The 17755-nt window shown below is 42.7% G+C and overlaps 1 protein-coding gene across 8 annotated transcripts in view; it reads left to right on the top strand.

Moving 5' to 3' along the window:
- DNAAF8 (dynein axonemal assembly factor 8) overlaps window positions 1-17755 on the top strand; it is a 101578-nt gene that overhangs the window by 48449 nt on the left and 35374 nt on the right. For all 8 annotated transcript variants that reach the window (XM_064520514.1, XM_064520511.1, XM_064520509.1 and 5 more), the window contains 6 exons: window positions 1909-2025; window positions 4297-4441; window positions 6731-7043; window positions 9840-9946; window positions 13162-13316; window positions 15344-15491. In XM_064520514.1, coding sequence (XP_064376584.1) covers window positions 1909-2025; window positions 4297-4441; window positions 6731-7043; window positions 9840-9946; window positions 13162-13316; window positions 15344-15491 — 985 coding nt within the window. The remainder of the gene's footprint in view (window positions 1-1908; window positions 2026-4296; window positions 4442-6730; window positions 7044-9839; window positions 9947-13161; window positions 13317-15343; window positions 15492-17755) is intronic.

Here is a 17755-nt window from a genome sequence, read left to right as displayed (position 1 = left end):
CTGCTCTGATGGTGGGGAGGTGAGCCGTGTGGCAGCATGCCTAGGATCACAGCCACCCCAGCTCACACTATGGTATTACATAAAGGTCAGCTTTTACCATGGATTTGTATCCTCTGTGTTGTGACTGGAGCTGGGTGATTGTAATGAAGGTTTCTATAGAAATGTACACTAGAGTTAGTTTGACCACAATTGTCCCTTCTCTTTTCTATCTTCTTGAAAGTTTGTAGAATTTAGGTTTGTCCAAGGAACAGCTTGAATATATGGAAGACTGGAGTCTTATTGCATTCCCATTTTGTAAGGCTTGCCTGGTCTCTGTGCTCACTGCACCACGCAGCTTGCATGCAGGGGCTGGCAGCAGATGTTGGAACTAGAGAGGGTCTTCCTGTTTCCTTACATCAGTGATTTCTTGCTTTTTCTATTATGGTATTTTCCACAGCAGCTAAGTGTAATATCACAAGCAGAGGCTGGTGAGCAATGGAATGCAGAAAAAAATTGACAAATCCTTGAGAGCTGTCAAAGCACTTACTTCAGTGGAGTTTTGTTGACTGAAACCAGGTGAAATGTCAAATCCTTAATTCTGCTTCCAGGCAAATATCTCATGAAGCATAGGAAATGCAGGAAGGAGAAAACACAAAAGGCTGCTGAAGCAGAAAGGAGCCATCAGATGTCAGAGGGGTTTTAATATTATTCAAGTTAATCTCTTTTTCCAGCTGTTGTTTTTAAACATCTGTAGAAAGCTATGATGTGCCTATCATTTGCCCAGCAGCCCCCCAAAAAAATTTCTCAGGTGGCTGCATAATTAAATGGCGTTATATGTACCTCATAATCCAGAATGGACACTTTTTCATATAATTAGTGTATCCTCTATCTGTAATAAAAGTCTTAATCAGACCATGTTGAAATTTAATTTCCTTTCTATGGAAACGGTTTTAGTAACATCTGAACAAAAACATGTGAGGTGAGGACAGACTCAGGCCTGCGGTATATCAAAGTAGAGACTTTCAAAACAGTGAGGCTACTCTGATTTACACCACCTGAGCCAGTGTCCCAGAAGTGACACTTTTTTTAGTCTTAGAAAGAGTTCTGCTCAATGTGAAGTCCGCATAAATGGATCTGTATTTCTGGAGTGCTCAGTAATGGCATAACTAGGAATATCACTTTTTCCCTGAACCAGAACATGGTGGACATGACTTTCAAAAGCTGTGTTCATTCTGGGGCTGTGGCCTTGCTTGCTAAGCATGGAGTCGGAGCAAATTCTCCTAAGTGACAAATCCTTAAATATCCTTAAATGTGCACTTGAGCAAGTTGCTTGCTTGGTGCTGAGACTGAGAAATGCCACACTTCTGTAATGCTGTGGCCTAAAGGCCAGTGTCTTTTGCGTAGGTATGAATATGTGGTACAATAGGACTTGCAGATTGCCACTTGAGGTGACATAACACAGTAGAAACATACCGTTTTTGTTACAGGCATGTAAAAATTCATACGAGTCTTTCCCTACCCCTTCACTTTGGTTAGTTAATTAGAGTACTCTCTTTACAAATCCCTCTTCTGCCAGGTCGTCAGCACAATCACAAAGAATCAAGGTGCTCAAGCTGTTGGGCCTGATCCTGTAGTGCCTTTGGCACGTAACTCCCATTCATGTCAGTGGGCACTGTGCATATCGGAGACCATGGGACTGTTCAGCCTCTCAGGATGGCATTGCAGATTCCTCTTCTTGGGATGTCATTTAGTTGGAGCTAATGGAACAGATACAAAGCAAACGATGTGGTAACAACACTGGACTAATGAGACTAATCCATTATCACCTTGTGTGCTCTCTATTAACATTAACTATACTATTTTTCTTCACTCTTGATTTTGAGGGATCGAGATAACATACAGATAAGTGATGTCCTTTGTGCATTTCAGGCAGTGGAGAAGGTGTTTGCCGTTCCAGCTGGATTTTACTGGCAGACAGTAGAAACTGATGAAAAATACTTCCCTAACAGCAGTGACATTGCGGCTAGCAGAGATACAGACACTGAGGTAAAAAAGCTCCTTTCTGACTTGTGGAATGATGTGGGAGGTTGAGAGATAATTAAAAATGACCTGGAATAATTGAATCCTTACATTTGGTACAAATACTAATCTCAAAGTATTTCTCACTCAGACTTAAACGTATCAGCTAAATCTTTTGTGTCATCAGTACTGATGTGCTGATTGCTCTAGGTTATGTAAGATTGAACTATGAAAGGTACTGGTTGAAGAAATTGCTACCAAACAGGTACAAATCAGCAACAGCGGACAAATTTTGATAACCCAAATCCACATGACTGCAAACCAATATGCTACACAACTTGTTTACAAACTGGGCTCAGAAACATAATAAACGTTTCTGAAGCTTATGGTACTATCTACCTGAGTTGTAACTGTGTGTGTTGTATGAACAAACAGGAACTAATTCTACTTAGCTTAGCCTAGAAGAAGGGAAGGTTATGGTAATTTAACTCTCATTTGCCTCAGTTTAAGGATGCATACCAGAATTTACTGGACCCTCACCCATGCATGAGAATTAACTATGGTAACATTTTTCTTAGCTCTTGCACAGCACAGAACATAGCTGCTTGGCTTGACAGAGTTCAGTTTCCTCTTAACATTGATTTAGGAAGGTGCAGATACATTATGTTCTTCCTGAACATGCAGCGAGTCTGACACTGAGAATGGTTAGCACGTGCCAGGCTTGCCCCTGGAAGATGCTCCAAGTCCACAATTAGGATGTGAAAATACTCAGCACTTGGCACAGTCAGGAAATACCTCGTAATGTCCTTATTACCATTCCTCACCTTGCCTTTGGAGTGATACTACAGAACTTCTCACAGCAAGGGCAGGATACTCTGGTAGGGAGAGCACACCAAGAGCAGAGACTAACAGCAAGGCAGGCAGGGCCAGTGAGCTCCCTGGCAGGGGCACAATTCCACCTACCTAAGCAAGAGAAGAGCAGGTCCAGCAGCAGTAACCAGAGTCAGCCAAGAGTCCAGTGGTTGCCCCACAAGTCCATAGTGATGAGGGCAATCCAGAAGGTCAAGTCAGCAGGTTAGGATCAAGGCCAGAATCAGGGGGGTATGAGACTGGGCACAGGCATACCTGCAACATGGCTCAGGGACCACGGCCAAGTGCCTGAGTTTAAAAGTAGCTCCCAAGCGAAGGAGAGACAGGTCCCTGCCAAGGTTTCTCAACACTGGACAGCTGCATTATCAAAGTTGACTTTGAGCCCAGGCAGCCAAATCCCCAGGGGCAGGGGAATACACTCAGGGCCCTCATAGCAGCTACAGAAAAGTCCTCTTTTACTGGCTGTTATGAACAATGGGTTAACATCAGGAGAGCAGAACTAGATAAATATAAAGAAACAGAGCTTTTATTCCTAGTTAGACTACTTTTTTATGATTTGGCTAGATTTATAACTTCATTTATCATGATGTTATAAGCCTCATTATGTGTTTATGGACGAGTAGCATTTCATTTAAAGTGTCCAGTAATGATGAATTCATTTGGCATTCACTGCAGCAGTAAAGCTCCTTGCTGGGGATGGCACTGTGTGTCTCTACAGGCAGGAGAACCATGCACAAATCTGAGGCCAGTACAATCATGCTTGCCTGATCTACAGCTAGACAATTTATTACCCGCAGAGTATCATGTACCACACAGCTTCCTGTCATAAAGCATGTGCTTCTTGAAACAATACAGTTCTTCTGATGGGAAAGTGCAGAACTCAGGATGATTTACTTCTCTTTTGGGTAGATTCAGTATGTATATGTATGTATATCTTCCTGTACGCCAGGATGAGCTGATTTGGATTCATCTGGAAAAGAAGATTTCAAAATATAAATTAGTGACAGTACCAGTGATGTCTGCTGTCCGACTCTTTTCTTATGTTGATTCTGGCACTTTTGTAGGTATAAAGAAACAACCAGTTGGCCTATTATTATTTGACTGTATTTCTGTAATATGCACAGTTAAACAGCAGGATTGATACATTCCATTCTCTGCCCAGAGAACTTGCAGCCTTTTACTAGTAGGTTTATGTGACAAAAGGCACAATTTTATTATTAGTAGTAGATTATTATTATGGTCCAATCTGAGGCTAAAAGCCTACTGTACTCAACTGCATGTAAACATAAATGAAAAGAAAGCCTCTTTGTGGCTCTTACAATATAGATAAGGCATGGGAATTAAAGGTGAGGAGAGAGATACAGCTGTGTGATCATTGTGGGCTTGGAAGCATTTGGCTCATTTCTCCAATGTGCTCTTGCTGTTCAGGTTGCTATGGTATTGCTGTTTGAAACTCTGTTCCGAAGTCCCCTAGCTATCCATCACATGTTACAGCTGGTTCTCAGTTCTGGTTTGGATATCTGTGGACTCCGCCTGCTCTATCCTCAGCATGATGTGCTGCTCTCTAGCTCAGGTGAGGTCTAGTTTTCCTTCCGAGATTACACCATGTGATAGTACTAAGGTGAAGATCTGTAACTGTACTGAGTTGAAGACCCACACAGTGCTGTGAGCATGGGGAAGAGGATATCAGATTTACAATCTGATACAATTTATCAATGCTCTTATCATTTCTTTTGGAAATAATAAGATAAGACCTTGGGCCTTTTCTTTCTGTCTGTTCCCACTGTTGAATATCCATGAGTTGTATTTCTGACTCTGGATATCTTTGTGTCTCAAGCCTCTTTAGTTGTTGTCTCTGTGCAGAGATTTCCCAGATTGCACTGCTCTAAGCTGCAGGGTTAGGTTCATGTGAGTTAAATATGCTAATTTACCTCCCACTGGTTTCCTGGAGGTTTGAGTTACAGAGAAAGCAGCCTCTCTCTTCCTCAGTCCCCCCATTGCCTCCAGACCTTCAGTCCTTCCTTGCCCTTTAGGAGCACTAAAAGAGCACTTTAGGTAAAAGAAGACAACTGATCCGGCCATCTCCTAATTGCTTTGGATGATAAACCTTCACCAAAATGTCACAGACCATAGAAGATGGCCTGAGATGAGTCACGGAGAAGATAAGGCCAAACAAAAACGTCACAGGTCTCTGAAGTTAAATTCCTAAGCCTTTAACATTAGAAACCAATATTTGCAAATATTGGCCTGTACCACTCAGGTGTTCAGTTTCTCCATTTGTGAAATAAAGATAATGAAAACTGTCTCAAAGTGTGTATTGAATAGTATTAATTGCTAATGCAATAAAACTCTAGAACAACAGCCATTGCATTATCTGCAAAATGTAGAGATTGCCTCTGCAGTATGGCTACTTTCTTTTCAGCCAAGGAGTTCTCCTGGAAGGCTTGCCTGTGACATCAAATCACATATATATCTAATCCGTTTCTCTTGGGGAAGGTTATGGGCAGGCTGAGAGAAACAAGTTTCCTTTTGCTTAGACAGAAGATGATTGAAGACCAGCTTAATCAGAGAAAAATTCTGCAGTCTCCCTGCCCCCTTTTTACACTTGAAAACAGTAGAAGCAGACTGGCTCAGAAATGGGATTGCAGTTGCAGTTATCTCAGCACTGTGTACATAATACATTCATACTGATAGCTAGAGAGATGAAGAAGGACTTCAGAAATGAGTAGGAAAACCATAAAATCACCAGTCATTAAGAGAAGACAGGCAGCAGATCTGCTTCAGTGCTTTGTACCCTGCATGTTATTTTGGAATACTTCTTGTGAAGAGACAATTCATTTGAGCTGAGGACCGCTATGCAAGTCTGTAAATTGCATTTTTACCCTTAGCTCAAGAACTTTAAAATGATGATTTTAAATATTTATAGTCAGTTTCTCTATTATCTACCTGTTCTGGAGATCTTTTGTTCTGGCTTCTGATTCTTATGCAACAAACGATGTAACTGAATATGTTTAAACCCCAAAGCAGAGAATGACACACCTTGCCTCTAACACCTGCAATAGGAACTGTGGAGGATCCAAACTTATTCTTTTTCTGTTTTTACTTATTGGACCCCAACTATGCTGATGGTAGACATGGAGAAGGATTTGCCAGAGATGTAGGAGAGTGCTGTTGCAGAAAATAAGGGAAGCCAGAGTTCATGTCATGTCAGGGAAATAAAGGCAGATAATTAAATACTTGTCTGAAGATATTATTACACACAGTGTAAAATCTGCATTTGATCCAGGAGGAAATAAACTGGAAGAGATGTCCATAGATTTCTGGCTTGTGATGCCTTTCTCAGTGTTCCCTTGTCTGATGAAAATTACAGAAGACATCCCTCTCCTCAAGCCCAGATTCTTGCCCTGTCTCCCCTTGAGTCCCACCAGCCTTCCTTGTGGGTCTGAACAAGATACGGCAGAAGAAGTTAAAGTGTTGCCTTCTATTAGTTGCTCTGTTGTAACTACTGCTTCCCCACAGCAAATGTGAGGCAACCCACTCCTTTTTCTTTGACAGATAAGCTACCTTGAATTATCTCAGATTTACTATGAGGTAAAAATGTACAGCTGGTCACCAGCATAACACCCTCAGGACACGTAACCAGTAGGCTGTTTTGTCTTAGTCCAGCATGACAGAGCAAAAGTCTGCTTAGAGGAGTAAATAAGTTATCACCTTGGCAAAATATAATGGGAGTGGAATTACTGATAAACTGTCACTCATCTGAGAGGAGAAATGATCCGAAAAGAGCCCTTGAAAGGAATGAATGAGGTTGGAGCACCTTGGAGCACCAGGCTTTAGTCACACATGTGTTTATTTTTCACAGAAAAACTGCCTTCTTCCTATACTCCAGAGACTGGCAAGATGCCACCAGTGCTGGCATTAGGCATGAGAGGGCCTAGAGCATGCAGCACCTTGCAGAATATCCTGGGGCCGTCTGACCCACAGCTGGCCAGCGTGACAGACTGCACTTCCATCAATGCCCTCTACTGCAGGAGCCGAGCGGAGCCCCTTGCGTACCTGCCGCACCTGGACAGCCGTGTGCACAGGGAGCTGTGCCTGTGGTTTGGAGGGAGAGTTGCTGATGCAGCACTGCATGTTGATGTCCTGAATCTGGCTTGCAGATATAACAGAGCAAGGTGATGGCCCTGGCCTGCGTGTTTCTGAGCCACTGTAGTTCTCCCAGAAGGAGTATGTCATGGAGACCAGGCAGGCAAGCAGCTAGTGTGCTTAGTCTTTACATATCAACCATTAGCAAAGGGTCTCAGTGAACAAGAGTGCAGCATGGGAGCATCTGTCTATTTCTGCATTTCCAGATGAGTTATTACAGTTTGTGAAAGTCCTTCTTTCACAGGGCTGTCTCTTCTGCAACAGATAATACCTATGTCAAGGTGTCAGGCATGGGGCAATGGGACTCACAGTTTCCCCCCATCACTTGTTTTCTGGCCTGCATCATACATTTGCAGCACCTGCTCTTGGACCTTCTCTGGCAGATACAGCTGATCAGCCTGATCTGAGACCTCTTCCAGCAGCGTCTGGAGCCGGAGGAAGGCTGCAAGGTTGTATGCCACTGAGGAGCCCTTTGCCAGAAATCCTGGTCTCCAGGAATAGCTTTGCCCTGTGTCCATTTCATATCAACTGATTGGATATTGGGAGTTTCAAATTGAAAAAGTTCTTTGGAGGAATTGGACACAAGTATGTGAACATGAAGGGTGGCTTAGAAAATCTCAATGCTAGCAGTCAGCATGAGAAGCACAATTTAGGAACTGATGGCATAGCAACAGGGTGTCATAAAGTGTTGGGAACAAGTGAGATTCAGGAGTCAGGAATCTAGCTCTCAGACGGGGCTGGATGTGGCTGCAGAGTGAATTGGGCCATTAAGCAGCTATTACTCTATCATACAACCTAGAGCACCTGTGCTCTGCTGGCTAGTGCTACAGAGAGGGGGATTACAGCCCCCAAAGCCTCCCATTAAATCTGTCTAAGATCACCAAAATCTCATGGTTTTTATTCTTAAATTTGCTTGGTTTATAACACAGGTGTTAGGCTGCCAGAAAGTCTGCTCTTGGCCTTACTCAGCAGAGCAGAGCAGAGTTGCATCAGGGAAAAGCCAGAAAAAGGAGAGCTTTGTGGAAGCCAGTACTGAGCAGTCCTTGCACACCATATCCGCCTTCAGAGAGACAGACACAAGGCTGGACCAGTAGCCTGGATGCGCTTGCAGCACTCCTTCCCAGCACTTTTTCCAAAGCTGTCTGGGGCTTTTCCATGTTGAAGATGAGTGCTTTCTGCAGTGTGAAACAGTCATGTCCCTTCCTGGCAATCTTGCAATTTCCTGGGCTGAGACTCAAACATAAGAATCCAGGAAGCACATTTAATGTGTAAATGAAGGGCTCTACTGTGCTCAGAGATCCCTTTCTTCATACTGTTACAATGAAGTATGCTGTCCTGTAAAGGGAAGAGAAGAGGTAATTCTGTTGGCTTCTAGCAGACCCCTCTCTGACTGTTCCAAGCATGGAGGAAGCTGCTATGGTTTGAAACATTTGTTTTACAGTGCTTCATGGAAAGCTTTGGCTTAGGGCTGCAAGAAAGTTCTGCAGATCAGGAAAATATGAAACTACAGACCACCTCTCCGTGGCTGTCATGCTTGTCACGCAGGCCTGTGTAATTACATGGGATACTAGCCTCTATACTGGGATTTGCAGGCCCTGGGCATCTCCTTTTAATATTACTGAACTGAATAAATGATGCTGTGGTGAAACTCCACTGCAGAAAGTCCAAACAAGGTCCATGCACCTGCAAGTTCTGGACAAGTTTTTAAAGATCTACCACTTTATCATTGGCATCAGGCTACAGCTTAAGTAATCTGCAGTCCTCATGGTGCTTTCTGCAGAGAGGCAAGGCTTACCCATATAGAATTAATCTGATGCTTATATAGAGATTCCCCTTCATAAAATTGTGTGTCAGAGTTCAGTTCTGCATGACCATAGACAGTGGCTCTCATCATTTTTACTTTTAAGATTTGAAAAATCAGTTTGGCAAAGTTTCATTCTTTTTTTTTTCTTTTTTTTCCCTTATTTTTTTCCTAGTGATAGTTTTCCTCCTACAAAAGATGATGTATTATGCTAGCCGGTCTAGAGAGGTGCTACAATAATGTGCTTGTCTTATTCTTAATGCTGGTAATTTTGTCCATTGGGAGATCAGAATACAAATTGCATGTCAGTTTTCAGTTTTTCAGATTTCACTTGCAAACACCAGCCGCTTCTGCTGGTCTCCTGGGAGTGAACAAGCAGGATGTATTCCAGCCTACTCAGTGGCAGGGAATGAGGCAGGCAGGTTTGCCTGAGCAGTCTGCACTTCACAGACTTAGTCAAGCTGTTTCACAGACTGTAGTTTGTTTTACTGTCAATCCCTGGCCTGCAGAACCACAACTTATGTTCACCATACCAGCATTTGGTCCTTTCAGGTGTGCAGGAACACTGTAGATGTTTCACTGCCCTTAAACATCTCTGCCAGACTTGGTTGTACTTGTTGCTGAACATGAAATGCCAGAGGAGTATGATAATAGCTTTAAAACTGCTTAAACTCCAACTAAAGAACCAAAAGTGAATAGTAACTAAGACATATCTGCGGGTGGGAAAAGCTTTGACAATATAGCCTGGCATATTGCTTGATTCCCAGATTTCCTCGCCAAGCTGGCCACTTTGCATTAGCTACTTTTAATTGAACACAGAGAGCCTCAGAGGGGTAATACAGAAAAACATTCAGTCAGAGAGACCTTGATGCAGCTCATGTCAGGGACAAGGGAATGAAATGTTTTTCCAGTAAAGCAGTTTTACCAGAGGAGTTTCCTGGTTTTGGTCCTGTGTTTGTTGCAGAAAGTGGGTTAGAGTCAGAACCTGGCATAACAACTTTTAATACTTACTGTTTTTCTTTAGACCTCAGAGTCCCTCATCAACTAGAGCAGATGCTGAGGAAGAAAAGGTTCATCTGCAGGGCACGGTGCTGTCTCAACCTCCAGCAACACTCGTCGCAACCACCAAAGGTCACTGATAGGGAACAAATATTGAGGTTTTCCTTCACTGATATTATTTCCTTACTCCACCCCACCTGTTTCAGGAAATTTGCCTTCCTGGATTTCCCAGTGTTGTGACCTGGCCAGGTCTAAAGCCAGGAATGAATTTGTGGTGAAACATTATTGCCTAAAATGAAGGGACAGAGGAGTGTTATCATCACCTAGTCCTCCTCATGGGAGTAGCTGCTAGAGCCCTGTGGGCTGCTTAGATTTCACTGAAAGATTAAAAAAAAACAAAACAAAACAAAATAAAACCCAGGAAATCTCTGCTCGTAGGGGTGTATTTATCAAGAAAACATTTATGTGAAGAGCTAACAGTGTCTTAAACTGCATGCCTATCTGGTTACAGATCATCTGCCTCTACTAGTCAGGAGGTGAATATAATCATCATGAGGTATGAAATAGTTCAGACTTCACTCAGGCCAGAGCTGACCACCCCATTGGAAATAAAAGCGTTTTATAGAGCTAATATTAACTAGCTCTCAGCTGGCTTCTCTGCCCAAATTCCCATTTTTCCTTTGTGGGAGTAGTCTTCCAGTATCTGAATTCCTACTTAGTAGCAAGCTGACTGTGTTCAAGGGGAACCTGCCAAGGCATGCAGGCCTTACAGGCTAAGAAGGACCTGTATGATATGGAGGTATCTGATGTAGGTGGACCAGTGTGCTAGCAATCTTCTGTAGTTGAGCCTCTCTAAAGTTGGATCTCGGTAAAGCACAAGTGGTTTTGAGACAGTGCCACTAGAGCATTGCTGTCCTGTTTCGACTCCCACAAGTGAGGATATTTCCACAGAAAAAAAATGGGGGTATGGAAGCTCAGCAGCTGTCAGGGAGAAGATGGCAGGAAGAAAATAGAGTTGCACTGACATAGAAAGAAGGAACATAAAATTAAATTGCTAAAGGAAAGAAAGTATGAGAAAAGAACACAGGCATAAATCCAAAACAGGAAAGGAAGGGAAAGTGACAGAGAGGATGACAGAAAAAAAAACAGAAAAGAAAAAAGAAAAGAAAGGAGATTCTCACCTTTGAGCTACACTCACTGGTATAAGTGGGCATGTTAACTCAAGTAGCTTGGCAGGCAGCCATTGACTCTATGTTATTTGGGATTGGTATTGATGGCAGCTGGTTGCTGCTGATGGAATGAGTCACATTTTCTGCCTCCCCTTCCTTTTATGGCCATTAATGATTCACATTTGATGTGGGCTGCTGAGTTACACCACACCACGTTCCATCTGTATTTGGGCTCAGGAAGTCACTTCCAAGCTTTGCTCTTTAGATAACTATATCATGACTCTGAAAAGCTGGTCTGGGAGCAGAAACCCTATAGGGCCGTTAAGGAAATGAAACATTCACTGACTCCTTCTGTCAGGTCTCCGGCAGTTCCTCTGGGAGAGAGGAAGATATATCCATGCAGAGCATGCAGAACAAATACACTGCTGCTCCCGCCGGATATATCTGCCCCTTCACAGTAATCAAAGCTTTACGGACCCTAGGAAATATGATTGTTAATTTGGGATATGCGTATGTGAAATACAGTCTTTTTAAGTGTTATTAACTAGAGAGGGGCAAAAGCCTTACCACCTGCAACCTTGAATTTTGACAGTTCAGGTATACTGGACGTGGCACTAATGTCAGTCTGGCTCAGAGCATGCAAAATTAAAGCCATATAGAAATTTTAAGCAAAAATACCCTGCCTGTCCCATCCTTAATAAGAAACACAAGCTTTCCCTTCTTCTATTGCCATGGCTTTGAAATAGCAGGCTAAGGCCTGGTCTAGTTCTTGGGGGACAGATATCCATATCACAAAGTTCATAGCTACAAGAAACATTCACTGTTGACAGTTTTACCCAAGAAACCAAGTGTAGTTGGGGCACAGAGACTAAAATGCTTCCAACCTCATTCTATAATTTTGTCAGAGCTAGGGAAAGTTAACAGGGCAATGTAGAGGAAACGCGTGTAGAAAGGATACTAAGCGTATATCTTCTCAGAGCTCTTTCTTGGTAGGTTATGGAGATCTGAATGTACACCGTGTACAGAAAAAAGCTGTGTTAGGACTAGAACAGTATAATACTGGAAGCAGTAGTGAGAGCAGAGACCAAGGGTAGGATTAGAACAAATCAAGGACCTCAGGTGGATTAGAGGCTTCAGGGAAAACCTTGAGCAATGTCCTGTACCTCAGATTGGGCTTAGACACTACTCAGGAGGTCTCAGCTCTTTCTCCTGAGTATGCTGATAGCATATATTGCCACCCCGTTGGCACTGAGCTTGTGGCTTCAGCTCAGAAAATAGTAGTCTACAAGTCCAAGGTTCTAACCTAACATAAACTCCACTCCTTCTGCAACCTTATCTACTGGGATGAGGGATGCAAGCAGAATATGGCAGACAGCCCCAAATATAAGGCTCAAATGAAACGCAGGTGGAGAGAGCAGTCTGGTATTGTTATCATGATGACTGAGGTCAGGAACTTGTGAAGCCACAGATGGTACCAAATTGAAAAATGGGGTGGGGTCATGGTCAGAGGCTGGTCCAAAGATTCAGGGGCCTGTGCTATAAGGCAGGCTCTGGGATGGACATAATACAGGACTAAAGAAGGGGTGAGAGGAAGCAGAAGGTAGTGCTGAAGAAGATTGTAGAGGCTAGCTACAGACAAGGACCACCAATAAGAGCAGAGAGGAATGGTGGGATTGCTTCATGTATCTTCTAGTGAATAAACCACTAGTTAGTCTTCTTGGCCTCATTTAGCTACTCGCCAACATGGCCAGGCTTGTCAGGTCCTTAGGCTTTCAGGGAATTGACTGCTGTCAGATTGCTGGCTGTAGTTGTAATGGTCCAAACAGAGCCTGGCAGGGGCTGACACACAGCTATCACATGAACTGAGGGCAGAGACAGCTAGATAGATACTTCAAAGGTAGATGAATAGCTCATAGATAGCTAGGTTGACCTGATGAGCCAGACTGACTGCAATAGGTGATTCATAAAGAGATTATTAATGTTGCCATAAGCTTTCCTGTCCTCATCTGGCCTCTGATGGCTGCCATTATGGGCTGGATAGAGCACATCATAGAATGTGGTGTCACCATTTGGGATGTATTTCAAGTTAGAGCTGGCCACTATGAGAGTTTCCTCGTGTTGAGACCACAGATTCTGTGGAAATAATATGCTGCTTTTCTTATCCTCTTTTTGATCTAGGGGATGTCATTTTGTTGGTGTCACCTGTGGTATCTCCTCATGCATATGGTAATGTGATTTCAGTCTGTACTCATCGGGGGTTTGTTCTGCAAGGAATCAGACAGCTGCTGCTTTCACCCAAGCAAGCCGTTGTGCTGAGCATGACAGCAAGTCAGGTACCAGACAGAACACAGAGCTTACTTGTATACCTTGGGTTACCAGTTGTTCTGAAACTTTTTATGCTGTCGCACTGAGCAAATTCTAATCTTAATTTCTTGAAAGAATCCCTGATTTTGATATGGTTTCTTTGTAATTTGGCCTTCCGGGATATCACATGGTCATCCTAAGATTTTAAAAATTGTAGCCAAAACCTTCAGGTTAACTTTGTGACATTCCTCTGATCAGTGCCTTTTTCAGTAGTTTCCCTCAACATGGTATAATTGCATTGGGAAACTCACTTTACAATCCTGTCTCAATTTGCAAGTATCAAAGCATTTCCCCCAAAGCAAACAAAGCTTAAACTTCATTGCCTTGACATTGTTTTAAATCAGTTATTTTGTTTACTGTGCTGCCCTAACCAGAAAGATGATGGGGATCATAGCAATGCTGGCGTTCCCACCACAGTGTTCATTCAAAGCAGCCAGAGTGAATCTGGGAGAAGGTTGGGCAATGATGGCATTTATGTACTTAACCATTTTCTTAGTCTACACAGAGCTAAATGGGACTATGAATAGTTTGTATTTGCTAATGGAAAATCCTGTTTTCTTAACAATAAGAATGTATCATACTGGAGCTGTATGTTAATACATGGCGTTCTTGGGTAGTCTTTGTTTGTTGTTTTCTTACACTATGGATGTGTGAGCTGACACACCTCTAGTAAGTGTTTTCAAGGATGCCCATTATTTCTCTAGTAGCTAGCCAGCACTCATGTTCTCTGTATTCCTGCAAGTGGTATTCTGTTTGCTTTCAGTGCTGTTTTTTTTCTTTAGTAGGAAAATCCCACCAGGATCTAGCCTCTCCCTCTGAACAGAGGTGAAAATTCACAATCAGGCCTCCTTCTACTAAGGCAAACATGAATTTTTCCATTGATTTCAAAATAAGCAAGAGCAGGCAGTAGCCCCATAAACCAAAATAACAACTTTTGATCTGTGAACGTGTTTTCAAGAGAATAGTCTTCATCTAACAGAATGATGTGTGATTATGTACTTCACAATCCCTCCAGGACTGCTTATGGGCTTTCAGTATATAGAAGTCCCCTAGTTTTATGCATTCACACAGATTTTTAAAAGAGCTTTTCTGTTGTCAAAAACAACAAAGATTTTTTTCTTTTTCTCTGAAGCTCTGTGCAACATGATGATAGATTTATTTGAGTTAGAGTGCAGTTGGCATTTTGACATGTCAGCCCAAGGAAACAGAAGTAATCATAAATGCAAGACTTTCAGTCAAACTTACAGTCAAACTTATATATGCAAGAAGTCCAGTTCTGCACTTCTTACCGAATAAATCACCCAGTGATTCCTCTGACACTTTTTCTTACAAAGGGAGACACCCCTTACTTTAAATCTCTTACCATCATGCTTAGGGTTGTTTCCTCAGTGAATCAGGAAATGCATCATTTTGCAAACTAACATCACTAATTGAATTGTGTACAAAGCCCCTCTTTTCTGCTTGTTTGCTGGTCAGACCTGAGGAAGAACACTTTCCCTGCCCATAATATCTTGTAGAATAAACATAACTCTTATTCATTGAATATTATAGCCCAAATAGCCAAATATTTGGAGCAGTGCTCCTAAATGGAAATGGCCATTTCAGAAGTTAACAGCAGCAACAGCAATTAGTGCTTTAATGGGGTTTCTGGTGCTGAGTGTTTTTGAAAAGTCTTTTAGGGCTCAAAGTCATTTGTGCATAAGTGACTTAGGATGGTGGTACTACATGTCAGCTGAGTTTTAATAACTGTTGTGTTCTTAACCCAGCCCAGCCCAGTTATAGGGCAAAACATGTTATATTAAACCTTTTCCCTGAGGTTTAAATTAAGTTGCTCATTCTTATGAATACATGACGCATGAGCACACAGTTACTGGAAGTTACTATGGCTCAGCTGTTGTGCTGTATCATGTTATGCTGCTGTAACTTGACCATTTGCTTGAGCCCAGTAGTGCCTAAATCTGGATTTAGTAGTCTAATCTGTCCCTTGTTATTTCAGATTGCTGTATTTTGCCCTAACAAGATTTCAAGTTCAGCTGATAACAGTTCTGAAAGAGGAGAACTTTCTGTTGAACCACGCATGCACTGTCTAATTTTATTGCTGAGAAAGGAGAATGCTAGTCATCATATTCCTGCATTGGTAAAAGGTAATGCTATTCAAGATCCTCAGAAGAGAAGATTTGCATTTCAGTGTGTGAGCTAAACTTAAAATTCCAACCAAAGCTGTTACTTTGCAAGAAAGATTTACTGAGAATATCAGGGCCTGATAGTTTTCCTGTATATATCTGTAGACCCAAGTGTAAATCAGCCACTATTACACATCGTACATCGCAGACTGAATTTTGTCAGTCATTTGATCTTTAGCACTGAAGTTCTTTTGAACTTAGATTCATAGAATAATTCAGGTTGGAAGGGACATCAGGAGGTCTCTCATCCAACCTCCTGCTCAAAGCAACACCAGCACTGAATTCAGACCAGGATGTTCAGGGCTTTTTCCAGTCAGGATTTGAAAATCTCCAAGGACGGAGATTCCCCCGCCTCTCTGGGCCTCCGTTCCAGTGCTTGACTGTCCTCATGGGGAACTGTTTTTTCTTTATGTTGTACTGGAACTGCATCTGTTTGAATTCATGCCCATTATTTCTTGGCCTGTCACTGTGCACCTCCATAATGGGTTGGCTTCATCTTCTTAGTAACCTTCTCTTAGATATTCTTATTGCCCAGAGAGCTAGGATAGCAGGAACATGTATGTGCCTCTGAGCCTGAGAATAGTATCCTATTCTGTCAGCCTCAGACTCGAGTTCTGCATATGTCCTGCAGCCCCAACTTCCAAGCATATGCACAATTTGTTTTCTAGGTAGGGTCTGTGAAATGATAGTCAAGTGTCTGCGCCAAGTCAGTCATCTTCGTTGAGTCAGACTCTGTTCTGAGGCTCTGCTTCAGCAGAGAGTGTTTGGTTTTCATAAGGACGGGCTGACTTGGTCACAAGTGGGGAAAATCACTAACAACAAGTGATCAGCAGGGAGCAAAGAACCTGCCCTGCCCGATTCACAGAATCACAAAACGGTTGAGGTTGGAAGGGACCTTTGGAGATCATCTAGTCCAACCCCTCTACTCAAGCAGGGTCACCTAGAGCACGTTGCCCGGGATTGTGTCCAGACAGTTTTTGAATATGTCCAAGGATGGAGACTCCACAGCCTCTCTGGGCAACCTGTTCCAGTACTCAGTCACCCTCACAGTGAAGAAGTTTTTCCTTTTATTCAGACAGAACTTCCTGTGTTTCAGTTTGTGCCTGTTGCCTCTTGTCCTGTCACTCAGCACCACTGAGAAGAGTCTGACTCTGTCTTCTTTACACCCTCCCTTCAGATACTTATACGCATTGATAGGATCCCTCGTTATCCTTCTCTTCTCTAGGCTAAGCAATCCCAGTTCTTTCAGCCTTTCCTCCTGCTCTGTCAGTGGGCTTGTTGCCTGTGATGGGAGAATCCATTCTTGCATCTGTGTTTCTGAAATTCCCCCCTTCAAACACCACCACTGAGAGAAGACGAACAGAGCACGGCCTCCAACACAGCTGCTGACCTCTCCACCACAGCTAGCTCCAAATGGATCAGTGAGAAGGAGTGGAGGGTATAGACATTCGTCTACTGCCTGTTTACCCCTTCTGATCCATCCACAATGGAAAAGACCATTTAGAGCTTTGAAAAAAAACATGACAGCTCAGAAAGTCCTCTGCTTTGTCTCCCAAGACTGTCACAGAATGCTCTGAAAATGTGTTCGGACACAGTGGATTAATCGTGGCAGACCAAATACCACACTGCATCACCTGCTACCTCTAGACCCAGGGAAAGTCACTCATTAAAGAATTACAGATTCTGCTCCTTCTGTGGAAATTGAGGCAAGCCACTCTCAAAGAGAGCATCACAGATGATGTTTAATGTGTTTGTGTTTTGCACTGGGAAACTTGTGCTAGAAATATCTAGGCAGACACTGGAACAAAGATCATTCTGCAAAAGTAAAAGGTTTTCCCTTGTTTTTGAGAATGGTATTTTTTTTCTTTGTTTGTAGACAGATTTTGCAAATGTCTCTTTCCTGTCATCTGTGATTGCTTCAGAACGGATCCAGAAAGGTAGCTTATTCCAGAGCCCTGCAGTGTGGAAACTGATATTCTTGTCACATAAGCTTTGGTTTGTTGTTTGGGAAGTGCAGAAAAGCATTAGGAATTGAGTAGGGTAAATACCATGCTAAGAATGTTTGCATTTTTAAACAGTACCCCTGAAAAGCAGTCACCGCTTCGTGCTCCAACATTTCAATTTCCAAGCAGGGAAAACTTCAGCAATCATGCCTGAACTAGAGCACAGAGATATGTGTCTTTAAGTAACGGATCCGCAGCTTGAGGATCAAACCCCACGAAGTT

This window comes from Dromaius novaehollandiae, chromosome 14 (assembly GCF_036370855.1).
Source record: "Dromaius novaehollandiae isolate bDroNov1 chromosome 14, bDroNov1.hap1, whole genome shotgun sequence".
NCBI lineage: Eukaryota > Metazoa > Chordata > Aves > Casuariiformes > Dromaiidae > Dromaius > Dromaius novaehollandiae.
This window is presented reverse-complemented; position numbering and strand designations above follow the sequence as displayed.